Here is a 27,125-nt window from a genome sequence, read left to right as displayed (position 1 = left end):
CTCTTGAATTTGCTGATGTTGTGTTTGTGGCCTAACATATGGTCTATCCTTGAGAATGACCCATGTGGATTTGAGTAAAATGTGTATTCCAGTTTCTTGGGATGAATGACTCTGAAAATTTCCAATAGTTCTAGTTTCCATCAACTATTTGAGGAGGGGCTGGAGTACTGGGAGTTGAAACTAAAGTCTTCATTCTCTTTTAGCCAGTGATGGTGTCAGGAGTGCATCATAAACTCAACACTGAACTTTGGAAACCCGAATCCTTCAGGAAAGAATTTGGAAACCAAGAAGTTGACCTAGTTAACTGTAGAACCAATGAAATTATCACAGGAGCCACCGTAGGAGACTTCTGGGATGGATTTGAAGATGTCCCAAGTATGTATGAAAGTCACGAGGGTTGAAAATGTCAGAAGAGGGGCCACAGAAATAACAGGAATATGATGGGCCAGGTGGTTGACATACCTGATTGAGCACACATGTAAGAGGTCTGAGCTCAGTACCCCACCTGCAAGAAAGCTTCACAAGTGGTAAAGCAGTGTGTAGGTGTCTCATCTCTTTTCCTCTCTATCTCCTCCTTCCCTCTCGATTTATGACTATCTCTGTCCAATAAATAGATAATACAAATTAAAAAGAAAAAAGAACAGGAATCTGAGACCCTGCAGTGGCAACAGCCACATTATCCATTTTTGAGTTTATGATTAGTGTCATATCCCCATTTCTTTCTCACAAAAGTTTTTCTAAAATGTTTATTTATATATTTACTTACCTGAAAGAGAAAGAATAGTTGGGGGCTAGGCAATGGTACAACTGGTTAAGCACACATATTACAGTGCACAAGGACCTGGGTTTGAACCCCCTCTCCTCACCTGCAGAGGGATGCTTCATAAGTATTGAAGCAGCACTGCAGCTGTCTCTTCCTCCCTGTTTCCTCTCTCAATTTTTGTCTTACCTTATAAAATAGAAGAAAAATAAATGGCCACCGGGAGCAATGGATTTGTAGTGCCAGCACTGAATGCCAATGATAACCCTAGTGGCAATAAGAGAGAGAGAGATGGAGATACATAGTTCCACTCTAGCATACTGTACCAGGGATCAGTCGTGGGTTTCATATACTGAAGTCCTCAACTTTTTCTCCTGAGCTACTTCCTTGGTTACTGAAGTTTTTGCTTTTGAACTGAGAACTGAGGTGAATTCACATAGTTGGTCACAGAGGTGAGGATTTGGTCATGCTCTTCAAGTGACTCCATCTCCATCCTGTGACAAAAAATGCTGTGTCCAGGGCGACAGGCACAAAACCTGGACTTGGTCCCTACCTGCAGGGGAAAAGCAAGATAAGTTTAAAAAAATAAAAATAGGGGAGTCAGGTGGTAGCAAAGCGCAAGGATCGGAGTAAGAATCCTGGTTTGAGCCCTGGCTCCCCACCTGCAGGGGAGTCATTTCACAAGCGGTGAAGCAGGTCTACAGGTGTCTGTCTTTCTCTCTCCCTCTGTCTTCCCCCATCTCGCTCCATTTCTCTCTGTCCTATCCAACAATGATGATAACAACAATAAAAACAACAATTTTAAAAAAAAAGGGCAACAAAAGGGAATAAATAAGTAAATTTCTTTTAAAAAATGGGAGTTGGGAAGTAGCACAGCGGGTTAAGTGCACATGGTGCAAAGTGCAAGGAATGGTATAAGGATCCCCAAGTGATGAAGCAAGTCTGCAGGTGTCTTTCCCCTTCTCTGTGTTCCCCTCTTCTCTCCATTTCTCTCTGTTCTGTCCAACAACATCAGTAACAACAACAATAATAACCACAACAAGGATAAAATAAATAACAAAGGCAACAAAAGGAAAAGGGTAGCCTCCAGGAGCAGTGGATTCGTGGTGCAGGCACTGAGCCCCAGCTATAACCCTGGAAGCTAAATAAATAAATAAATAAAGCAAGCAAGCAAGCAAGCAGGTCTTGTGGCACAAGGCTGGCAATTTCATGTGTATTGCCTTCATATATCCTTGCTTTTCTTCTTAAAATTGATTATTTTGGGGGGCCAGGTGGTAGCGCACCTAGTTGAGCGCACATATTACAATGTGCAAGGACCCAGGTTCCATCCCCTGGTTCCCACCTCCAGGGGGAAAGCTTCACAACTGGTGAAGGAGGGCTGCAGGTATCTCTCTGTCTCTCTCCCTCCCTATCATCCCCTTCCCTCTCAATTTCTACCTGTCTTTATCCAATAAATAAAGATAATTTTTTAAAAAAATTAAAAATTGATTATTTTTTAATATTTCTCACTTAAAAAATTCTTTTTATTTACATATTTATGTATTTTTTAAGTTTTTTTTTTTTAATTTATTTTCCCTTTTGTTGCCCTTCCTTGTCGTTGTTAGATAGGACAAAGAGAAATGGAGAGAGGCGGGGAAGACGAGGAGAGAAAGACAGACACCTGCAGACCGTCTTCACTGCTTGTGAAGTGACTCCCCTGCAGGTGTGGAGCCGGGGGCTTGAACCGGGATCCTTTTGCCAGTCCTTGTGCTTCACACCATGTGCGCTTATCCCACTGTACTACCACCTGACTCCCCCAATTTATTTATTTTTACAGGAGCACTACTCAGTTCTGGCTTATGGTGGTGCATGGGATTGAATCTGGGACTTCAGAGCCTCCAACATGACAGTCTGTTTGCATAACCATTGTGCTATCTACGTCTACCCTCTCACTTTTTTTTTATTAGTAATTTAATACTGGTATACGCTATAACAGGAACATAATTCTACACCATTCGCATCACTAGAGTTCTGTGTCCCCATTCCCTCCACTGGAAACTGCAGTGGTTCTCCCAAGGTCACAGATAAGAATTAACTGTTATTTCTATAACTATCTGTCTATATTTTTGCCTATTTTTCTTATTTTCCTGCTTTCTCTTCCTTTCTAAAGTCACACCTACACCTATTACTACTTCCAAATGTCCTTCCCTTTTTCCCTGTTTTTCTCTCTGGGTCCTGATGGAATTGGGCTTTAGAGCCCTCTAAGTGATCTTCCCCTTTTTCACTTTTTCATATCTTTATTTACTTATTTATTGGATAGAGACAGAAATCAAGAGGGAAGAGAGAGTGAGACCTAAGCACTGCTTTGCCACTTGTGATGCTTTCTCCTGTAGGTGGGGATTGAGGGTTTGAACTTGGGTCCTTGTGCATTATAATATGTGCCCTCAACCAGGTATGACACCACTTGGATCCTCTTTTCTTTTCCTTCCTTTTCTTTCTTTCTCTCTTTATTTTTTTTGACTGCTGTGAATAATGATGCTGTGTACAAGGTGGTACATATATTCTTTTGAATTCATTGTTTCATACTCTTCACAAAAATGACTAGGATTGTAACTTTTTTTTTTTGGTCTTCCTGTTATCTTTTAGACCGCTTAAAAAGTGAAAAAGAACCAATGGTGTTGAAACTTAAGGACTGGCCACCAGGAGAAGATTTTAGAGATATGATGCCCTCCAGGTATGGTTATAGAGCAACAGAGTGGTGGTTTTATCCTTGATTTGACAGAAAGAATTTTTTTTTTTTTGAGGCAGCAAGAAAAATGGTCTCCAGGGCACTAGGAAAGTTTGCATAGTTTTTACTGGTGCTGTTTTTTCATTCTTAGTCTACTATCTTATAGACATATTTAAAAATGAGATGAGGCATTATTGAGTTTAACTTTAAAAGACTAATGCAAATTCTGTACATTTCCTCCTTGATCCTCTTTAGAAAGGGGGCCAACTTAGACGTACGTGCACTGATTAGGAGGCAGCGAAATCAGACATGTCAAGGATTGGTGTGATGCAGTCTGTCACTATGCTAGACAATACAGCCTGAGTTGTTAGGTCTGTTTTTTGTATTTCAGTTTGAACCTTAAAAAAGGTCTTCAGTACTAATGTCACTGTCACTTTTTTATCATCAGGAGTTTGTTTCTCACATTGAAATATTACTGACCCTTGTATGTCTGTGTGTTACAGGAGGACATCCTTGTTCATAATTATAATAATACTGTTAAGTACTGTAATGTAGAAAGAACAACCCAAATCCCTAATGATGAATTTGAAGGGCGGGTTTATATTGTAAATTTCTCATTCTCTTATCTTAGGTTTGATGATCTGATGGCCAACATTCCACTGCCTGAGTACACGAGGCGAGATGGAAAATTGAACTTAGCCTCTAGACTGCCAAACTACTTTGTAAGGCCCGACCTGGGTCCCAAGATGTACAATGCTTATGGTAAGGAAGAAACAACTAACTTGACAAATGAGTAACAGGGGCCAGGTGGTGCTGGCACACCTGGTTGAGCACATGTATTACAATGCCCAAGGACCCAGGTTCAAACTCCCAGTCCCCACCTGCAGGGGGAAAGCTTTGTGAGTGGCGAAGCAGTACTGCAGGTGTCTCTCTGTCTCTCTCTCTCTCTCTCTCTCTATCTATCTATCTACTTCCCCCTTCCATTCAGTTTCTGGCTGTCTCTATCCAATAAATAAATAAAGATAATAAAAAATAACCAAAAAAAAGAAAGAAAAATGAGTAACAAAAATAAAGCAAGTTAGAATGTGTGAGAAGTTGGGAGAGATGGAGAAAGAACATCCATAAATCTAGCAGGTAACATAGCAGTAGGCTTCATTTTTGACATATTTGCTTCCATTTCTTAGCTTTGTGTATGTCCATTTCCTTTTCATAGTTGCAGCTATAATGTGGGTTTTTTGTTTTGTTTTTTCTCTTTCTGACGAGAGCACCACTCAGCTTTGGCTCTTGGTGATGGCAGGAAATGGCAGGAATCATTCCTGGGACCCCACACAATCAGTGCCTGTGGACTGTTGCTGCATTCTCTCTCTAGCCCTGTTTCTCTCTTTTCTGCACTTAATATTGTAAAGTCTTCAGATGTCATTTAAGTCTTTTAATTTTTTACTGTTGGGACATGATTTGGTAAACTGTCCAACAGGGAATACTTAGGATATAGATCGGTTTACTTTTTAGTTTTGGGGGCTTTTTTTATATTTATTTATTCCCTTTTGTCACCCTTGTTGTTTTATTGTAGTTATTGTTGTTGTTATTGATGTTGTTTCTGGATAGGATAGAGAGAAATGGAGAGAGGAGGGGAAGACAGAGAGGAGGAGAGAAAGATAGACACCTGCAGACCTGCTTCACCGCCTGTGAATCGACTCTCCTGCATGTGGGGAGCCGGGGGCTCGAACCAGGATCCTTACGCTGGTCCTTACACTTAGATCGGTTTACTTTTACCAGCAGTCTTTTATGGTAGTACTCAGCTGCCACATTGTGTAGGATCTTTATTTAGGTCTTGATTTAAGTAGACCATTTTTTTTAAAAAAATTAGTTACTAGTCTATTATGCAATGAATTTTTGTTATTAATTTTTTTTTTAACTAGAGCACTGCTCAGGTCTGGCTTAGATAAGGGTTCTGGAGCTTACATTGGATTATCGTGGACATCTTCAGGCATGCATGTCTTTTTTGCATAACATCCAACCTACTTAATGAAGTTTTTTTCTGTCGTTCAGTGGATTTATTAATTTAGCCTTTTATTTTATTTTCTTGCAGTTTTGTACCCCATTTGAAAATTACTTGATTATATTCATTCCTCCCCTTCTTACTTCCTGCTCCCGTCCCTTAGACATGAGGGTGGCAGCTCTCCAGAGGGGTGCTGTCTCTTATTGAATGCCTGATTCTCCAGAGACTATTGGAGGAGGAAGAAAAAAGGGCTTGGCCTCCCATTGCTCAGTTCTGTTATAGGGCTGTCAGCCCAGGGAATCAGTAAGGGAAGATGTTAAGGAATACTTTTAAGAGGAAAGTTTTTGTTGGGAAACTCCCACAATCTTCTTGGTCAATAAAATTTTACCTGAACTGAATGAGAAGTGGTAGGAGATAGGAAACAGCAGGCAAAAGTCCTTTTTCTATTCTCTGTAATTCTTAGATCTCAGTTGAGAGAACCCTACATATGATGTGGTGAATTTAGAGTGTGTTCCCTTCACTGTAAACTTCTAAAGCAGCTGAATGGTTGTGACCTCACAGTATACTGTTGCTTACAGTGGGTGTTTACAGTGAGTTTAGATAGATGGAGGTCTTGTTCCCATAATATAAATGGTAGCATGCCACATAGTGATTATCTGTCCTACAAATAAGTCATATATTTGTGGGTAGAGTGGTTATCTGAGAAGTTTTTTTAAATGTCTACCTGCCTGGTCTAAATATCTTGATGGTAGCTCTTTTCCCCCATGACACACTTACCACAAAGCAGTACTACTATTTAAAAGCTGCGGGAGTTGGGCGATGGCGCAGCGAGCTAAGCACAGGTGGCGCAAAGCTCAAGGACCAGCAGAAGGATCCCGGTTTGAGCCCCCGGCTCCCCACCTGTAAGGGAGTCGCTTCACAGATGGTGAAGCAGGTCTGCAGGTGTCTGTCTTTCTTCCTCTCTGTTTTCCCCTCCTCTCTCCATTTCTCTCTGTCCTATCCAACAACGACGACATCAATAGCAACAATAAAATAAGGGCAACAAAAGGGAAAATTGATTAATTAATTAATTAATTTTTTAAAAGCTGCACCTATGTCAGAATTGTTTTCATCCAGAGCATACAGTTAGGAGTTGAAACTGTCCATTTTTCAGAGGGTGGGTAATTAGTATGTAGCTTTTCAGACAAAGTGAAATAAAAATACTCTTTGGAGAGATTACCCAGTCAGCTTCTCAGCTCCAGTACCACTGCCATTCTCACAAAAGGGGGAGCCGAAATTAACCCACCCATACAGGAACAAAGGCGTCAAGACCATACAGTGGAATAAAGAAAGCCTCTGTCAACAAAAGTTACTGTGAAACTGGACAGCCACATATCTCTCTCACTCTCACTCTCGCTCTCTCTCTCTCACACACACACACACACACACACATCATTCACAAAACCAACTCAGAATGGCTTAAAGAATTATATGAGACCAGAATTCATAAAATACATATTTAACATAGGTGATATACTAAAGAATCTTTTTTCTATTGTTTGGTCTTAACTCCTTTGTCATAGATTGTCCCTCTTATGTGTGGGTTTTTTTCAGGTCTTTTCTGTTGGTCTATGTACCTGTTTTTGTTGCATGTACCATCATGTGTTTTGTTAGTTTGCTTTTGTTTTATTATCAGAGAACTGATTAGCTGCGGCTTGTGTTGGTGCTGTGGATTGAACTTGGAACCTTTGGTACCTCAGTCATGAAAGTCTTTTTACACAGCCATTATGCTTTCTCTTCAACTTCCATCTTTTTTTTTTTTTTTTTTTAGATAGATAAATGCTAGACCATAGCACTGACATTTCTTCAGTGCAGTGGGCCCAGGTTTGAGCTTTGGTTGCACACATGGGAAAGCAGCACATAAGTGGCATATTTCACCATTCCTACTGTAATGCTTGTGATTATTGCTGTGTGGTATCATTTGAACTCAGAGAACATGGTGCTTCAGTTTTCATATTTTTCTGTCAGAATTACTCTACAAATTAAAAGTTTTAGAATTGCTCTGTTTCCTTAAGTGACATTCTTGGCATTGAACAAGTTTCTTTTATTTCAAAGTTGGAAGGATAAAATTATTTAGATATTAAGTACCCCCCCCCCGTCTTATTGATTAAAGAGTCAGCTTTCCATTTCCTGACCAATTATTTCCCAGGAAGTGGGAAAGACTATAGCACCCTGGAAGTCAGGCGGTAGCGCAGTGGGTTAAGCACACGTGGCACGAAGCACAAGGACCGGCTTAAGAATCTTGGTTTGAGCCCCCGGCTCCCTACCTGCAGGGGAGTCGCTTCACTGGCAGTGAAGCAGGTGTCTATCTTTCTCTCACCCTCTCTATCCTCCTTTCCTCTCTCCATTTCTCTCTGTCCTATCTAACAATGATAACATCAATATCAACAAAAATAATAGCTACAACAACAAAAGACAAGGGCAACAAAAGGGAAAATAAATATTAAAAAAAAAAAAAAAAGCTATAGCACCCTTTGTCACTTCCAACATCTAAATTTAAGAACTTTTTGCAGGATTAATCACACCAGAAGATCGGAAATATGGAACAACAAACCTTCACTTAGATGTGTCTGATGCAGCTAATGTCATGGTGTATGTGGGAATCCCTAAGGGACAGTGTGATCAAGAAGAAGGTAGGGGTTGAGCTTGAAAGTGGAGCTTACGCTCTGAGCAAGGGATTGCATCTGATTTCTTCTTTTCCTTCCTCTAGAAGTTCTTAAAACCATCCAAGATGGAGATTCAGATGAACTCACAATAAAGCGATTTATTGAAGGAAAAGAGAAGCCAGGGGCCCTCTGGCACATATATGCTGCTAAGGATACTGAGAAGATACGAGAATTCCTTAAAAAGGTGTGTGTTTGCCTCAGCCATGGGAAAAGAGAGATGCAGCTTAGCAGTATTATAAATGACTGTGTGGTAACCCAGTGACAACCTCAAAAGTTAAGTCTCGGGAGTCAGGCAGTAGCGCAGCGGGTTAAGCGCACATGGCGTAAAGCACAAGGACCAGCATACGGATCCTGGTTGGAGCCCCCAGCTCCCCACCTTCAGAGGAGTCCCTTCACAGGCAGTGAAGCAGGTGTGCAGGTGTCTTTTTCTCCCCTTCTCTGTCTTCCCCTTCTCTCCTAATTTCTCTGTCCTATCTAACAATAACTACAATTAAAAAAAACCAAAGAACAAAGGCAACAAAAAGGGAAAATGAAAATAAATAAAATATAAAAACAAACAAAAGTTTATCAGAATGCTTATCAGAATGCCATGCAAAAAGACTTTCATCCCTGGGGCTCCAAGTAAGGAGTAAGAATGGGGTCGGTTTTAAGGTACAGTTCATGTTATGGGTGTTGCTGTGGATTATCATTGGGGACTGATTTACTATTAGGGCTAAACAGTGGAGCAGTGCTGGCAGTATCTCTCACTCTACCGGCAAGATAAAAAAAGTTTGTCTCGGATCAGTGGAGGCATGCATGCAGGCCTGAGTGCTGAGCAGAGGTTGTCTCCTGAGTGAATTCTAAAGTCCTTGTTGGTTTTGTCCACTTTCACTTAGGTCAGGAACTTCTCAGACACCTGTACCCAATAGCTTATGGGTTATTAACGTGAAATGCAGATTCCACGTGCCCAGGTTGCTCAACAAGGGCTTTGTGTGGAAGTTACAGGCAACTGGAAGATGATGGGCACAGTCAGTTTTTACCATTTCCCACTGAGGCTACAAGTTGCAGCCAAGTATCTATAGTGGCCGCGTTACAGTTGTGCATAAGGAGTAGTCCTAGCCCATTGTCTGGTCTCAAGCAGTTTCCTAGCTGACATCTGAGAGTCAAAATGTTTCTACCAAAAAAAAAAAGATATAGTCATTTCCTATCTGTGATCTTGGGGGAAATATTGCAGTTTCCACTGAAGGGGGTTGGGGACACAGAACTCTGGTGGTGGAAACAGTGTGGGATTATACCCCTATTATAATTTGTAAATCACTAATGATAATTTAAAGATGTTTCTGCCTAAGTATTATTTGGATCTTCCGGAGAGCCTGCTGGTCACCATATTGATTTTTTTGATAGTGTTGCTCTGAGTTTGGGCTGACAGGTACTGTATTTGGAATAAACAGGCTTACTCTACAGCTATCTTTCTGTTTCATGACAAATAAATACAGGTTTTCAATGAATGTTATACAGCAATTCTACTTCTAAGGCTCTTGAGCCTACTTGTATTCAAAAGTAGGTCAAAACATTTCCAAAAGCACGAGTTAAGAGAAATATGTAGGCTGCCAGCCACTGTTTATATGACAGAAGGAAAGTTATATTTTCCTTCAGTCTTGTCTTGGTTTACTCAGTCTTTGAACATTGCTTGTTTCTTCACTAGGGGCTCTTGAGTTGAACACTTGACATTTACTGACTTAACTTTAGCTTGCACTATTGGGGGACGGGCAGAGTCCTTGCTGTGCCCCCAAAATAGTCTTCAGTGTCATAGTATTCTTAATCTTAATTCTAGGTATCAGAAGAGCAAGGTCAAGAAAACCCAGCAGACCATGATCCCATTCACGATCAGAGCTGGTATTTAGATCGATCACTAAGAAAGCGTCTTCATCAAGAATATGGAGTTCAAGGCTGGGCTATTGTACAGTTTCTTGGGGATGTGGTGTTCATCCCAGCAGGAGCTCCACACCAGGCAAGAATTGCTTTAGTTTTTATTCTCCTTATGCTACAAAGTTGGGTATGTATTACTTACCTGATTTGATGTTTTCCAGGTTCACAATTTATACAGCTGTATCAAAGTAGCTGAAGATTTTGTTTCTCCAGAGCATGTTAAACACTGCTTTTGGCTGACTCAAGAATTCCGTTATTTGTCGCAAACTCATACCAACCATGAAGATAAATTACAGGTAAAAATAGCACTGACTCTGGCTTCATGGACTATTTACTGACCTTATAAAGAGTGTGACTCAAAGGGCTGGGGAAACAGCATAATGGTTCTGCAGAAGACTCTTAATACCTGAGGTTCTGAAGTCCCAGGTTCAATCCCCAGTACCACCATAAGCCAGAGCTGAGCAGTACTCTGGTCTTTCTCTCTGTATCTCTTTCTCCCCCTCTCATTAAAATAAAATTAATTTAAAAAGAGTGTGACTCAGTTATGTCATACTCTGTACAGTGAGCTGATGAACTGGCCTTATGAATAGCTCCACTGTGTACTTAGGCAGTAGAGGAATACACACCGAGGAATCTGTTTAGAACTCTACCTGAGGATAAAGGTTTTAGTATTGAACCTAGATCTGGTTTCTCATCTTGGCTCAGCTGCCAGATAGGGATCTTGAACAAAGACCTTTAGTGTTACACTGTACTCAGCCTTAGGTAGAATAGAACAAAATCTTTGGGATCCAAAGGCCTGAGGGTGAATTTTTTAGAGATTCTCAGTAGCGAATTATATGACATGTAATTTCTTTTGGGGGAAACTAGGAGAATATAGAAACTCTGAAATCTAAATCTACCCTCTATCCTCTGCCTGCATTCACTGGGGTTACTAGTCAAGCAACATCAAAGCCTATGGAAGGGAGACCATGAGCTTCTAAGTTCTTCCCAGGTGATAACTATTGTAATACACAGATAAGAAACTGTTTCAAAGCTGTTCAGTACATTCAGATATAGCATACTGCATCATCATGCTTCATGTTCTCTGTACTAGCAAAAGTATCACAATATGCCAATCAATGACTGATGATAATTAGTGGGATCATGTGTCAGATCCAAGCACCACCAAAAAAACTTTTTTTTTATTAAAGTAGGGCTGAGCAGTGACCTACCCAATAGAATGCATAGACAAGGACCCAGGTCCAAGCCTTCTCCCCACATATAGGGGAAAAGCTTCATGAGCAGTGATGCAGTGTTGCAAGTATCTTCCTGTTTTTTTATTTCTTCTCTTTTCTATGTATATCATAAAAGAAAAAAATCAAATGCAGTTAAGTCATGTGCAGGCACCAAGCCACAGTGATAATCCTGGTGGCAAAAATTAGTGGGTTTTTTTTTTTTAAATACATAATGCTATCTCAAATTATAGTATGGTATAACTAAAAGTGTCCTGTGCGTTGGCAAGCAAAGCAATGCTTGTGCCTTTTCTTACTGATTATATTGACATTATCTTAGTGGCCTGGAACCAAGCCTACAGTCTCTGAAGTGTGCCTGTACTAATAATCATACTGAATATTATTTTAAATTTCAATAATAAAATCAGAAAAGTTATTAGTGACAAATATTATTTTTGCCTCCAGGGTTATTGTTGGGACTTAGTGCCTGCACTACGAATCCACTGCTCCTGTGGCCTTTTTTTTTTTTTCCCCGATTTTTTTTTTTTGATAGGACAGAAATTGAGAAGGGAAGGAAAGACAGAGAGGGAGAGAGAAAAGATAAGACACCTACAGACCTGCTTCACCACTTATGAAGCAACCCCCCTGCAGGTGGGGAGCCAGAGGCTCGAACCAGGGTCCTTATGATTCATACTATGTGCACTTAACCCAGTGCGCCACCACCCGGCCCCCAATGACAAGTCATTGTAGATTTGACAGTAAACTAACCATATGTTCTCTCGTCATTTAGGTGAAGAATGTTATCTACCATGCAGTGAAAGATGCTGTTGCTATGCTGAAAGCCAGTGAGTCCAGTTTCAGCAGACCATGAAGGTCCCAGACGCCTTAACTACCCCTGCTCCTTAGAAGTGAATTACTGGCAGCTGTTCAAACTCTTCAGGCGGGATTCCTGTGGACTTTGAGATTCATGTTACCTCATCTTTTGTAATCTGTACCCAGCTGGTGAGGGTACTCTGTCTAATGTATATTTCTAGTGTTTACAGACACTAAATGTGTATATGTAGTAACTATTTACAGGACATGCATCCTTAAAATGTGACTTCTCACCTAGTGCAGAACGTCTACCAATCTATAAAAACCTCTTACCAGCTCTGACACAAGACCTTGCAGTTATTTCCTAGATGTTTGAGTGAACGGCTTCCATCAAAATGGGATTCTAACTCCTAGGATTCACTGCGCAGTTTATTTGGGTTGTATTTTATTTTGTGTCTTGAGTATCCCCCTCCCTCAGTCCCGTAGGGTCCAGAAGAGCAGTGGAGGAAATGAGAGCTGGTGATGCAGCTCCTACGGTGTTGCATTAGGACTGCGTTATATAGCATTAATCAACTACTGTATAATTCTTGGGGTTAACCATCTTTTTTAGTTAAATGGAGTTTAATTTAAATGAAGCTTTGCTAATTTTAAGTGTTAAGCATTTTGCACTAAAGTATTCATATAATATTTTGACTTTATCCTTTGGTTGTAAATTCAACACATATTTTGTAAAATGTTACAGTTTTGAGATTGTTCCAGAAACCCTTCTAAAGCAAAAGAATTAGGCATGATGTTGATTTCTCAGTGGTTATTACAGTGCTACCATAGAGGTAAGTTTCTCTCTGCTCACACTTTGCAAAGAAACACTGTGAGCTAAATTTAGAGGATGGAATTACCCACAAAACCAGTGACTGGCTAAATAGTTCTTAAAAAGGCCAAAGACTAAAATACATGCTCTCTTCTGATCCCTTGCAATGTAAGTTTACAAAGGTAAATGAAGTTGGAAGTTTTTAGAACAGTAGCACTGGGAATATGTGTCTTCAGACCAAAAAATATTGACAGAGGGGGTCATTTTTTATTAACTCAGTGGTTCTGCACAGCTACAATCCAAAAAGGATTTAAGTTGAAACCATGTCATACAAGAAGGGATTAGTTTGAATTTGTACCAATGGGTTGAAAATAGGAGGCTAAAGATCCCTGCCTAATTAGCCAGTATCCTTAATATTTTATGAATAAAAACAAAACTTCTTAAAAGGAATAAAAGCACCTGCCTATCTCAATGGTAAAAGATTTTTCCTTGGAACTGATAAAAAGCTCCTTTTGGCAGGTTTGGATTTAGAACTGGCAGTGTTGTTAAGAAATCTCCCCATGCCAAAATTATAGGAAACCCCATGCCAAAATAATAGGAAACTTTGGGCCCTCTAAAGGAAACTACCTTTAGACTCGAGTCTCCTGAATATTTGCAGGGAGTATTATTCAGTTATACACTATAATTATACAAAAATATAATCCACTGTCAGCAGGAATCAACAAGGAACTGTAGTTGTGTGTGCATGCTTAAACTGGTCCACCACTGCCTGGCCCCTAGGAACATTAATTGTCATACTAAACCTACAAGGTTTGCAGATTCTGGATTAGTGAATATTTGTATTTACTTCTGGGTTTTCTTTTTTATAGACAGAAGGCAGAAATAATGAAGGAACCACAGCACTACAACTTCCGCCAATGCAGTGGGGGCAAGGGTCAAACCTGGTTGTTGAGCACCTGTATCAGCAGTACTGTTTACTGAGAGGGGATGTTAATTCTGGCAGTCGCAGAAAACTAAAATGGATATGGAGAAAGCATTGAAAGTTAAAAGTTATAAAGAAGCCTGTTTCATCATAGATACATTGTCCGTCCATATGGATAAAGTCTAGTTATCTCTGTTAAGAACAAAGATGCAGAACAGTCCTTACTTGTAATATTCTATGAACACACTAGATAATGCATTCATCAAACTATATCCTATTCTTCCCAACTTGATTTACAGATTTAAAATGATCATAATCAAAATTCCAGCATTTGTGGATACTGACAAATGGATTCTGAAGTGAGTATGATACATAATTACCATCACACTATTAGAGAAGAACAAAGTTGCAGAACTGAACTTCAGGACTTAAATGATTAAGACAGTGTAGTATTGGTTTAAGAACAGACAAATACACTAATAAAAATAAATAGCCAGAGAGACTAGAAAGAGACCATCATTACTACCACCACCACCCCAAAATAAAAAAAAAATTTAAACCAGCTTTATCTTTGACAAAGGAATATAGGGGTAATACAGAGGAACAAAGAGATTTTTCAACCAGTGGTGCAAGAACAACTAGACATTTACATGTACAAGAAGTAAATATATGCACTAATTACATTATAGGAATTGAGTACTGGGTAGATATAGGATAATGACTAAACAAAAAGACTTTCATGCACATGGCTCCAAAGTCCCAGGTTCAATCCTGGACACCAACCATAAGCCAGAGCTAAGCAAGAGGCCTAAACATAATGTGAAAAACTTACTGTTAAACTCCTAAAAGATAACAGGAGAAAAATCTAAGTGACCTTGGTAAAAACTTTGAAGGCAATCATAAAAGGCATGGTCATGAAGTAATTCTAAGTTAGACTTTCTGAAACCTCAGCAAACCAGTCTGGGAGGAAATACCTACAGAAAATCTTATCTAAAATAGGATTGTTAATGCAAAGTATTTAAAGAACTCAAAGCTCAATAGATCAACTAAATGGGAGAAAGATCTTAAGAAATAACTTATTAAGGAGGAACTAGCTAATAAATGGAATAAAAGCATATAAGACACTACCATTTAGGGAAAATTACAAATTAAAATTCTACATACCTACTCAATCAAAATTTTAAAATACAACATCAAATGCTGATACGGGTTTGTAACAATAGGAACTGTTGTCAGTGCTGGTGGAAATACAAAATGGTACAACCACTTTGGAAGTTGGTAATTTCTTATAAACATATATACTATTACTGTGTGACTCAGCAAGTGTACTTCTTGCTATTTATCCCTTGCTATTTATCTCTTGCTAAAGCACCTCCTCTCATCCAAGGTCAAATATAAAATATTTTTGCAATAGCAAACACCTTGAGAGTTCACGGCACATAACACTCTACAGAGACCAAGTATTACAGCAGAAATTTATTAAAATTCATTTACATAGTGTTTTGCAGACAAAAAAAAAAAGTCCTCAAGTCCTCAACATTCAGGCAATCAGTTCTCAGAAGTGTTTTAAAAGACAAGATTTCTTTACTTTCCCAGCAAACAGATACTTCTCTTTATGCTCCTAAAAATGCATTTTATTACTCCATGTCTTAAGAACAATCCTAGAGTGATTCCCACTGTAACCTCTAACCTCTGTGGAGAGTGAAGAGATACTAGCCAAGAACCTTCTCCAGAATGCAGTGCCTCACCCTAGAGGTATAGTGCAAGAGATACAGAAAATGGCGGCTGCTTCATAGGAGTGTGCGCACAACACCTGGTAGCTGGACCATGCGAAGAGCCTGAGAGCCCAGCTGAATAGCTCCTAGCTGCGGAGTGTGGCCAGTCGGGACTGCATGGCCTCCAGAGCCTCTTCCTCTTCCTCATCTTCTGAGGCAGCCATAGCTCCTGGAGGTTCGGGTTCTGGGAGGGCGTCGGTGACTTTACTAGGTGCTTTGCCCAAGGCCCCTGAAATGCAATCAAAAGGATTTAACAAATTAGTTTTAAAAAGTGTTCCCTTATCTTTCCCAGTTTTTGATACCTGACCTAGTCTATAAGAAACAGAAACGGTGCAATAAAACAAGTTGCTTTGGTGAAGCTCAGTATAACAAATGAGCAAGCAGCAATTTACAATGATACTGAAGCAAATTTGGTTCTGAAACTTATTATGTTGTCAGAAAAGTCTTTTTTCCTATGTGAAAATGTGTCATGATTTTCCGACAACCCAATAGACAGGACAGAGAAAATTCAAAGGGGGACAGGAAGATAGAGACACCTGTAAACCTGCTTCATGGATTGTGAAGCTTGCCCCTATAGGTGGGGAACAGGGGCTTGAACCCCAGGTCCTTGTGCGTGGTAACATGCATTCTACCAGGTACACCATCACCCAGCCCCTTGGCTCTGAAAGTCTTGATCTAAATATCTGAACACTGCTGAATAATTTTCAAAAGCCATGATGATACAAGTCTTAAATAAAACTAAACAGTTTATAATTAACTATAAGGTCTTCTCCTGGGTCAAATAGTCCCAATACTTTAAAACAAAAAAAAAATTTTTTTTAATTTCATAGAGAATTCAGAAAATTCATAAGTAAAAATAAAATTTAAAACTCATTAGGTCACCCTGGGGGGGTGGCACAGCAGGTAAAAGTGTCTGACCAGTGAACATGCGGTCCCAAGTTCAATACCTGGGATCGCACATGCCAGAGTAGTGCTCACTCTCTCGCTCGTGCACGCGCACTCTCTCTAATAATTTTTAAAAAACTAATTAGGATGGGGAGGTAGAATAATGGCTATACAGTCTGGGAAGCATTATAAGCCAGAGCTAAGCTTTCAAAAACAAACTCACAAGGGCTGGGCGGTGGTGCACCCAGTTAAATGCACATAGTACTAAGCACAAGGGCCAGTGCAAGGATTCGTGTTTGAGCACCTGCAGGGGAGATGCTTGCTTCATAAGCAGCAAAGCAGGTCTGCAAGTGATACCCTTCTCTCCCCATATCTTCCCTTCCTCTCTCAATTTCTCTGTCCTATCCCATAAAATGGGGGGGGGGGAAATGGCATCCAAGAGCAGTCGATTCATAGTGTTGGCACCAAGCCCCAACGATAACCCTGGAGGCAAAAAAGAAAAACCTCACAAGTCATCATTCAAAAGTAACCTTTCTGCACAAGGCTTTTCACTTGGGCTGTGCACTGCACAATTATTTTTTCTTTTTTTCTTTATTGGGGGATTAATGGGTCACAGTCAACAATAAAATACAACAGTTTGTATGTGTGTAACATTTCTCAGTTTTCCACTTTTCCATCCAACCCCCACTAAGTTCTCTGCCAAGTTCCAGGATCTGAACCCTCCCCCCAGCACCACCACCCTACAGTCTTTTACTTTGGGTATTACACAGTTCTAGCCACACCAAGTAGATTTTTTCTTGTTACTATAAAAAGACAAGAGAAACAGAATGAGAGATAGCGCAGTACTGCTCCACTACTCATGAAGCTTCCCCTTTGCATGGTGCTCCTATGTGGTGGCCAGTGGGCTTGAATCTGGATCCTCTCCTATATCAGCGTGTGCACTCTAGCAGGTGAGCTAGCTCCCAAACCCATTATTTTTAGTATCTTCCGGATTTTTTAAGGATATGTTTTTTGCAAGTACGTGTATTTTAGTAATGAAACTTTTTCCACATAATATTTGTAAACATATATAACAGTATGGGGGCCAGGTGGTGGTGTACCTGGTTGAGCACATGCTACAATGTGTAAGGACCCGGGATCAAACCCCCAATCCCTACCTGCACGGGGAAAGCTTCACAAGTGGTGAAGCCGGACTGCACTGCTTCACCAATCACAAAGCTTTCCTCCTATAATGGGGACCAGGGGCTCGAACCTGGATCCTTGTACATTATAATGTGTGCTCAACTGGGTGCATAACCACCCTGCTGCCCCTCAACAAATAATCCATTAACCATTCACTTAATCCATAATCCATTAACTTCAAAATTACAAAGAATGCTACTGTTGAGCACACCTTAGTCATGAAGGACTAAGAATATTCCCAGTGTCAACTAAGTTCAAGAACTTTTGACAGCTATTGCCAAACTGCTTTCAAGGAAGTAAAATTTTGAGGGTTAGGCAGTGGCACACCTAGATAAGCACTTACGTTACAACAAGGTGCAAGGACCCAAGTTCAAGCCTCCAGTCTTCACCCACAAGGGGAAAGTTCTGTGAGCAGTGAAGCAGTACTACAGGTGCTTCTATCTCCCCTTCCCCTCTCAGTTTCTCGGTCTCTATTAAGTAAGAGGTCAATAAAATTACTTTAAAAAAAGAAAAAGCAATGTTGGGCTGGGGATGTCTCCATAATATTTATGCAAAAAGACTTTTTTTACCTAAGGCACTAAAGGTCCTAGGTGTGTGGTAATATGTTCAATCCCCAGCACCAATATAAGCCAGAGCTGAGCAGTGTTCTGATTTAAAAAAAAAAAAAAAATTTGAGCTCCCAATAGCAGTATGAAAGCAGTATTTCCCTTTACCATTTTTAAAAATGCTGAAAAAAAAATTATTTACTTTATTTGATAGGACAGAGAGTAATTGAGAAGGAAAGGGGATATATATGAAGAGATATATATGCTTCCCCTTTGCAGGTAGGGGGTGGAGATTTGAACCCATGCACTTAACCAGGTATGCCACTACCATTCTTTAAATTCTAGTATCTTGAGCAATTCTTTATCTTTGTGTAACTATAAAAATAGTTACTAGTAGACTAGGATTACTTTTCCACAACTAACAGTAATAGACACTGACAGTGTAGAAGTAATAGCTGTAGCCTAAAGAATCAAGATTATGCAGTAAGCACAGGAGGAATGCCCCTTCCCCCCCAAAAAAAGAGGAGGATGCCAGGATCATACCTGCTGTAATTTCAAACAGAATTTTGTCAATTTCCATCTCTGCTGCTTCTTCCATTTCTTCCTGATCGTCCATGCTTTCAAACGTGTCCTCTAACATCTCTTCTATGATCCCAGCCTAAAGACAGAACAAACCATGTCACTTCCCTCAACTGTTAAAGCTGCTCCTGACAGACACCACAGGTGCTGCACCGACTAAGCTTTAACCATCTCCAGCTTGAGCCTGTCCTTTCAAGGGTCAACACTGGTTGCCCTTTGTAGCAAGGCAAAAGGGATTTGTTCACCAGATTTAGCACCCAAGGTTAAAGGGGCTATTGACAGAACTTCACAAAGTAATCTAGATCATGATGGCAGCACTTCAGTAACTGACTGTTGACCACCCAGCTTATATCTGAACCGTCTTAGAAAGCATTCTCTGGAAAGTTGCAAAATCTGTGAGTGCAGGAACTGAAATACAATGTGAAAATTGGTCAGTCATACTAGACACTGTGATACAAATGTTAAGAGCAGGGTGGGGCTCACCGAACCAGCAAAAGTACTGAAGAGTATTACAACGTATCCAAGTATGGCTGCTGCATGGTCAATTCAGTGGATCTGACAAGGACCACGTCACCAAAGCCTGGTCAGCCATTCCAGAAAGAATTGATGAGACAGTGTTTCTGAAACCAACAATGTAGTAACACCCAGGCATTACTTAAGTCCTGGATTTGGCAGCCTGAAGTCAGCCGGTGAGCTTCCTCCACTCTCAGAATAGCAGAGTAACACTGAAAGGCATAAGAAAACTGCCACCTAACACTTGCTTGATACAAAGAGACCCCGAACTCTTCTTTGATGTTGTATGTTTTTGTTTTAGACTTACTTGTTAGTGGGATGAGGTGGGGTGGGGAATGACCAGCACATCACTCTGGCATATTTGCTGTTGGGGGCTGAACTCAGGACCTCATGCTCAAGAGTCCAATGCTTTCGGTTCAAGCCCCCAGCTCCCCACCTGCAGGGGAGTTGCTTCACAGGAGGTGAAACAGGTCTGCAGGTGTCTTTCTCTCCCCGTCTTCCCCTCTCTCCATTTCTCTCTGTCCTATCCAACAATGACGACATCAACAACAATAACTATAATAACAAAAACAGTAAGGCCAACAAAAGGGAAAATAAATAATAAAAAATTTTTTTTTAAAAGTCCAATGCTTTATCCACTGCACTACCTCCCAGGCACTGCAAAGTTCTCCTTGTTCAAATCCCAAACTGATTCTTTCCTTTTGAGATAAAAGCTAGGTGGTGGGAGTCAGATGGTAGCACAGTGGGTTAAAGTGCAGGTGGCGCAAAGTGCAAGGACCGGAGAAAGGATCCTGGTTTGAACCCCCGTTTCCCCACCTGCAGGGGAGTCACTTCACAAGTGGTAAAGCAGGTCTGCAGGTATCTTTCTCTCCTCCTCTTGTCCCCCCCTTCCCTCTCCATTTATCTCTGTCCTATCCAACAACGATGACAACAATAACTATAATAATAAAACAAGAGCAACAAAAGAGAATAAGTAAATAATGATTTTTTAAAAAAATCTAGGTGGTCCAGGAAGTGGCACAGTGGTTAAAGAACAGAACTCTCAAGCATGAGGTCCTGAGTTCAGTCCCCGGCAGCACAGATACCAGAGTGATATCTGATTCTTTCTCTCTTTTCCTATCTTCAAGAAAAAAATAAAAAAATTTAAAATATCTTGAAAGACAGAGAGAGAGAGATGCTCAGAACTGCATCCTTCAATGTCAGAAAGAGCTTTGAACAACTGTGGGCCATAAGGGTAGGAAGAGGCTGAGAAATTGTAATGGACAGCAGAGGGAAAAGGTGAGTTCTGGCTCCTGGGAATTTTGCAAAAAAAATCCTGACTGCTTGGCAACCTGTAAGACTGAGTCCCTTACTTTGTATAAGGGGCAGAAGGTCATGAATGGAAACTCCAGTCACTGGGCCCCTGAACTCACCTCTCACTGACAATGCTGATGGGATGAGATTTAAAGCAAGCCCGCTCTCCTGCCTGCCTTTCTGCTTCCAGGTCACTCAAGTGCTGTCAATGACAAATCTAGCTCGGACCATAAACTCTATCCAACCACTCTTGGTCTTTCCCTCCCAACCAAAATGAACAAATAGCTTCACTCTCAAGGTGGTGTAGAAGGAGCTTCCTGGTCTGGATAAATGGATGTTATCTTAGTGCTGGCTGTCACTGTCAACAAGATCAATAAACATTTGCTAACATGTAGAGTTCAAGAAGCCTACCAGAATCTTTATGTAGTAAGTTCTCCGCATCATGAGGCAGAGACTGTCTTTTCGTTAATTCATTCAGTATAACATGCCGCTAGCTGTCAGCCCTGACTCAGTAACTGTGCCCTCCTGTCCCTGTCTGATGGCAGGGACAAACAAAGGCCTTGGCAGATTCTACCCTAGGTGTGGCAAGGTGTTCATAGAAGTGTTTTCTATTTGGATCTCAGTCTCCCCTTTTCCTAGTCTACAATAGGGTCAGCAAACAATATGTAGGCCAAATCCAGTCCAAATGTCTGCTTTCTGTAAATAAAGGTTTACTACAATGCAATCATGCTCATTTGTCTATGTATTATCTAAGGCCACTTTTGTGCTACACACAAGAGCTGACTAATCATACGACTGCTGTTTAGCCCACCAAGAACAAAATACATTTATCATCAAATCTTCCACAAAGAAAAAGTTTGCCAATTCCTGGTCCAGCATAACCTCCATTGCTAGCTTCAGTAATACATCCCTAGAGCAGAGAGGAGCCAGGTGCTTTGGTTTTATGTTTTTGATTTTTTGTTTGTTTTGTTTGTTTTTGCCTCCAGGCTGGGGCTCAGTGCCAGCACTAAGAATCCACTGCTCCTGGAGGCTATTTTTCCCATTTTGTTGCCCTTGTTGTGGTTATTATTGTTGTTATACCTGTTGTTGTTGGATAGGATAGAGAGAAATCAAGAGAGGAGGGGAAGACAGAGAGGAGGAAAGAAAGATAGACACCTGCAGACCTGCTTCACCACTTGTGAAGCGACTCCCCTGCAGGTGGGGAGCTGGGGGCTCGAACCGGGACCCCTATGCTGGTCCTTATGCTTTGTACCATGTACGCTAAACCTGCTGCGCTACTGCCCAGCCTCCCTTACTTTTGTTTTCTATCCCCTTAATCCTGTTGGAACTCAAAATTCCTAACTCCCTCAATCCTAAAATATGTTCCTTGCTCTCACCCCCACACCCACCCCCCACAGCTTCTAGTATCAGCTATTTCACTTCTCAGAAGCACTCTAGGAATCAGAACCAGCTTCTGTGTGCAGCACAAGCTGGTTTCAACCAGAGTTAACAGCTGTTCCTCTGGCCATAAAACCACTTGCCTGGCAACAGTGATCTGTCATCCCCCACCCAGCCTTAGTCCCCTGGCACTTGCTGAATGACTCTGGTTTGGGAGGGATGCACACTCAGCCCCAGGTCACCTTCATCATTTCTTTGGACAGCTCCCGCATGGTGGCCTGAATTTCTGGAATCTTCACAAGACTCTGCATGGCCTTCATTACTTCTGTGCTCTTTTGCAGGGAACCAGCCACTCGTAAAACAGCTGAAAGGAAAAGGGGGTAATCAGGATTTTTTTTTTAAACAAAATGTGACAAAAACTGGAATATAAAATTAAGGTTAGTGATGAGCCATTTCAAGAAAAGGCAGCAGTAGTAGGTGGACTCTCAAAGTTACTTATGTACCTTTAGAATACATTACTGTGCGGGAGTGGGGCGGTAGTGCAGTGGGGGTTAAGCACACGTGGCGCAAAGCACAAGGACCGGCGTTAAGGATCCCCGTTCGAGTCCCCAGCTCCCCACCTGCAGGGGAGTCGCTTCACAAGCGGTAAAGCAGGTCTACAGGTGTCTTTCTCTTCCCCTCTCTGTCTTCCCCTCCTCTCTCATTTTTCTCTGTCCTATCCAACAGCGATGACAACAATAATAATTACAATAAACAACAAGGGCAAAAGGGAATAAATAAATTTTAAAAAAAAAAGAATACATTACTTTGCTAGTTGACCAAGAGACTGCTTTTATAAAGTACGCTACTCTGCTGACTCTGGTACACATTCTCAGCTGACCAGTCTGAAGAGAGTCCTAACGGCCGGAAGCTGACCTTTATTGAAAGAAGCCAGCTAGGGAGGACTGTGACACCCAGGACCAGGTTCACATGTCTTGCCAATGCCACAATGGAGAACAGAAGGCATCTGGCTACCCAAATATTGCTTCTCACACACCAATGGACTGTGGCACCTTCGTGAAGGACCTATCACAGAGAGAAAAAAGGAAAAAAATAGCAGAGGAGGGGGGAACTGAGTAATGGTTATGGCAAAAGACTTTCATGTCTGAGGCTTCAAAGTCCCAGGTTCAATGCCCAGTATCAACTTAAGTCAGAGCTAAGCAGTACTCTAGTAGAGAAAGGGGTGGAGGGGAAGGAGAGAGGGAAGAGTGATGACACCCCCAACTAAATTTTAGAAATGGGAGTCCAAAACCTTAAATTGGTAAAAGAGAATCTCTTCAACAAATGGTGTTGGAAAAACTGGATTGAAATGTACAGATAAGTGAAACTAGACTACTACATATCATCAAAAGTCATCTCTAAGCAGATCAAAAACATGGACATTACACTAGAAACCATCAAATACATAAGAAGAAAACATTGGCAGAACACTTCCAAGACCTATGCTTCAGAAATGTCTTCAAAGATTCAAGTCTAACAGGGTACTCAACACTTAAAAACTAGGGAAGTTTTCCTATTCTTTAACCCTCTGGGAATATGGACCCAAGGTCATTGTGGGATGCAGAAAGTGGGGGCACACCTGGCTGAGTGCACATATTACAGTGCACAAGGACTTGTGTTCAAGCCCCTGGTCCCCACTTTCAGGGGGAAAGCATCACAAGTGGTGAAGTAGGGCTGCAGGTGTCTCTCTCCTTCCCTCTCTCAATTTCTGGCTGCCTCTCTATCCAATAAATAATTAAAAATTTTAAAAAGACCTATTTAAAAAAAAAAAAGACAACATGTGTTGCAGAGAGGTATCGTGCAGTTTTAAACCAATGCCAATATCCTGGTTATCATATTGTATTATAATTTGATAAGACGCACCACAAGGTAATGGGGGGGGAACTGAAAAAATATGTACTTTGACTCAACCAGTTCATTTAAATTTCACAAACATTCTATTTCATCTTTAGGGTGGGTATTTTGCAAACTCACTTTCAAATGCTCCAATTCAAGCATGAAAGCAAAACAAAGCCAAAGGAAATCTGCCATGTTACTGTCTTTCTGGTCCCTTCCAACACGGATTATCCCACCACCAAGGGGTTACAGTCCTCATTCAGCCTGTTATCAGGATTCCACAATTATCTGGCATCCAAGCCCACCTTGCCTAATTTTTTTTTTTTAACCAGAGCACTGTTCAGCTATGGTTTATGGTAGTGCAGGGGACTGATCCTGGGACTTCAGGGCCTCAGGCATGAAAGTCTCTTTGCAGAGCCATTATGCTATCTACTCCTGATCGGATTGCCTTGCCTATTTTTACACTGTGGTAAAATAGTCCTATGGTGAAAGTTATACTTTAAATCATTTTTCTAAATTATTTATTTATTTTCCCTTTTGTTGCCCTTGTTTTTCATTGTTGTTGTAGTTCTTGCTGTTACTGATGTCATCATTGTTAGATAGGACAGAGAGAAATGGAGAGAGGAGGGGAAGACAGAGAGGGGAAGAGAAAGATAGACACCTGCAGACCTCTTCACCGCCTATGAAGCGACTCCCCTGCAGGTGGGGAACCGGGGGCTCAAACTGGGATCCTTACACGGGTCCTTGCGCTTTGTGCCACATACGCTTAACCTGCTGCGCTACCACCCGACTACCCTTTAAATCATTTTTAAGTGATATGAAGTATATTTAAATTGTTATGCAACCATACCATCAGTCACATCCAGAACTCTTTTCATCTTCCCAGACTGAAATTCTTTTCTTTTAAAGTTCTATTTCTATAATATTTATTTATTCCCTTTTTGTTGCCAGTGTTGTTTTATTGTTGTAGTTACTATTGATGCAGTCATTGTTGGGTAGGACAGAGAGAAATGGAGAGAGAAGAGGAAGACAGAGGGGGAGAGAAAGATAAATACCTGCAGACCTGCTTCACTGCCTGTGAAGCGACTCCCCTGCAGGTGGGGAGCCCGGGGCTTGAACTGGGATCTTTTAGCCAGTCCTTGCGCTTTGCGCCATGTGCGCTAAACCTGTTGTGCTACTGCCCAACTCCACAGAAATTCTTTAATTTTTATTTGTAAAATGGAAATACTGACAAGACTACAAGATAAGAAAGAGGGGTAGATTTCCACACAATGCCCACACCCAGAGCTCCATGTCCAATCCCCTGCCTTGATAGCTTCCCTATTCTTTATCCCTCTGGGAGTATGGACCCAGGATCATTAATGGGTGCAGACAGTGGAAGGTCTGGCTACAGAAGCCAGACTAAAATTCATTAAAATTTTAACTTTCAGGGGCCAGGAGGTGGAGCACCCAGTTAAGCACACATAGTACCAAGCTTAAGGACTGGCAGAAGGATCCCAGTTCGAGCCCCCAGTTCCCCACCTGCAGGGGAGTCACTTCACAAGCAGTGAAACAGGTCTGCAGGTGTCTTTCTCTCCCCATCTTCCCCTCCCTCTTCAATTTCTCTCTATCCTATCCAACAACAACAATAACAGCAACAACAGCAACAATGGAAAAAAGAGGGCTTCTAGGAGCAGTGGATTCGTAGCACAGGCACCGAGCCCCAACAATAACCCCTAGAGGCAAAATAAAATAAAATAAATCTTAACTTTCCATAACCCCACCAGTTCCTGAAAACCACTATTCTATGTTCTGTCTCACTAAATCTGACAATGTTAATTGTATCTCACATAGGATTATACCATAATTGCCCTTTTGTGATGTTACTGCACTTAATCCTCATCCATGTAGCATGATTTCATTTTATTTTGTGTTTGTATTTTTATATACTACTTTTTATCAATTCCTCCTTTAATGGACTCTTAGGTTGCCTTTACTTATTCCTTTCATGACTAATGCTTTTATGAACATGAATTTGCTAATATCACTTTCAGTCCCTACATTCTTGAATTTATTTACTAATATGAGAGAAGGAAGAACCAGAGCATCATTCTGGGCATGCAATGCTGGGAACTGAATTTAAGAGCTCATGTTTGCAAGTCGGGTGTTCTAGTCACCTAACCTCCAGCCCACTCAGTCCTTCTTGTTTTTTGTTTGTTTGTTGGACCATATGATAATTCTACTTCCTGTCCTGCCTTCAAACCTCTCCCAAACAGTCTCCCCCAATCACAAGTCATTATCTGCCTTATTCTGCAAGAAGTTATTGCCAGGAAGCTGTCATTTTTAAAAAACTCCAAATTAGGGCTGGGTGGTGGCGCTGTTGGTTGAGTGCAAGCATTGCAGTGCGCAAGGACCCACGTTCAAGTCCCTGGTCCCCACCTGCAGGGGGAAATCTTTGCAAGTAGTGAAATAGGTGTCTCTCTGCCTCTCTCCTTCTCTATCACTCCCTTCTCTCTTGATTTCTGGCGTTTTCTATCAAACAAAATAAAGATAATAAAAAAATTTCTTAAGATAAAAAAAAATTTTTTTTAAAACCTCCAAATTATGATAATGTATTATTAACTGATAAGACTTAACAGTCCCTTCTCCAAGGAGCATATGCATTTTAATATGGGGGGCATCTTAAGAAAAAGAAATAACTGTATCAAAGGCTGGCTCTTCAAAGGAGTCTTCAAGAGGCCAGGGGTGAGATGGGAGACATACAAGATTTAAACAAAGATCTCTCAGGAACTCTAGTGGCTGTTTTTAGTTTTGTTTTTGTTTTCTTTTTTCTTCTCACTCACAAATAAGCTCTTCCTCCTTGCCCCTCCCAGATTGTATCTTCACTGCTACATTTAATTTGCCAGCAAACATCCTAGTATAAAGCTTCTCAGGCAGGGGAGACAGTGCCAGTGATAACCTGACAGCCTTGCATGCCTGAGGCAGTCTTTCAGGTTTAAAGACTTGGAGGCTCTCGGGCTTGTTTTTACAGGATATTTATCATGCATCCAAAACAGTTTTTTTCTAGTGTCCTCCCACTCTAGCACACTGCATTAATCTATTCAGGCCCTACCTTTTACCTCTCAGCTACCACTGCCTCCATCTTCAGTCCCTCCCTGCACCTGCAGTCTATTTACAGTGCACTAGGAATCCCCACTGCCTATGAATGAAACTGTATCATTGCTATCTTAAATCTCAGAAAAAATTCCAAAATTACCCTTCCAGTGTTCCTCCCACTGCCTCACCCTTT

General features: G+C 41.0%; 2 protein-coding genes across 9 annotated transcripts in view; one reads left to right on the top strand and one right to left on the bottom strand.

Annotated features, from left to right (window-relative positions):
• KDM3A (lysine demethylase 3A) overlaps positions 1-13,350 on the top strand; it is a 57,467-nt gene extending 44,117 nt beyond the window's left edge. For 4 of the 5 annotated variants that reach the window (XM_060187373.1, XM_060187376.1, XM_060187375.1 and 1 more), the window contains 8 exons: positions 204-375; positions 3,386-3,473; positions 4,099-4,229; positions 8,019-8,138; positions 8,216-8,355; positions 9,985-10,161; positions 10,241-10,375; positions 12,081-13,350. In XM_060187373.1, coding sequence (XP_060043356.1) covers positions 204-375; positions 3,386-3,473; positions 4,099-4,229; positions 8,019-8,138; positions 8,216-8,355; positions 9,985-10,161; positions 10,241-10,375; positions 12,081-12,161 — 1,044 coding nt within the window. In that variant the 3' untranslated portion in view covers positions 12,162-13,350. The remainder of the gene's footprint in view (positions 1-203; positions 376-3,385; positions 3,474-4,098; positions 4,230-8,018; positions 8,139-8,215; positions 8,356-9,984; positions 10,162-10,240; positions 10,376-12,080) is intronic. The other variant, XM_060187374.1, reaches the window with a different exon arrangement.
• Positions 13,351-15,289: 1,939 nt separating this feature from the next.
• LOC103123250 (charged multivesicular body protein 3) overlaps positions 15,290-27,125 on the bottom strand; it is a 74,471-nt gene continuing 62,635 nt past the window's right edge. For all 4 annotated transcript variants that reach the window (XM_060187382.1, XM_007533901.3, XM_060187379.1 and 1 more), the window contains 3 exons: positions 22,225-22,346; positions 18,764-18,878; positions 15,290-15,837 (listed from right to left, as the gene is read on the bottom strand). In XM_060187382.1, the coding sequence (XP_060043365.1) occupies positions 15,695-15,837; positions 18,764-18,878; positions 22,225-22,346 (380 nt within the window). In that variant the 3' untranslated portion in view covers positions 15,290-15,694. The remainder of the gene's footprint in view (positions 15,838-18,763; positions 18,879-22,224; positions 22,347-27,125) is intronic.

This window comes from Erinaceus europaeus, chromosome 3, assembly GCF_950295315.1.
Source record: "Erinaceus europaeus chromosome 3, mEriEur2.1, whole genome shotgun sequence".
Classification (NCBI taxonomy): Eukaryota; Metazoa; Chordata; class Mammalia; order Eulipotyphla; family Erinaceidae; genus Erinaceus; species Erinaceus europaeus.
Note: the sequence above shows the minus strand (reverse complement) of the source record. Positions and strands in the feature narration are given on the sequence as shown.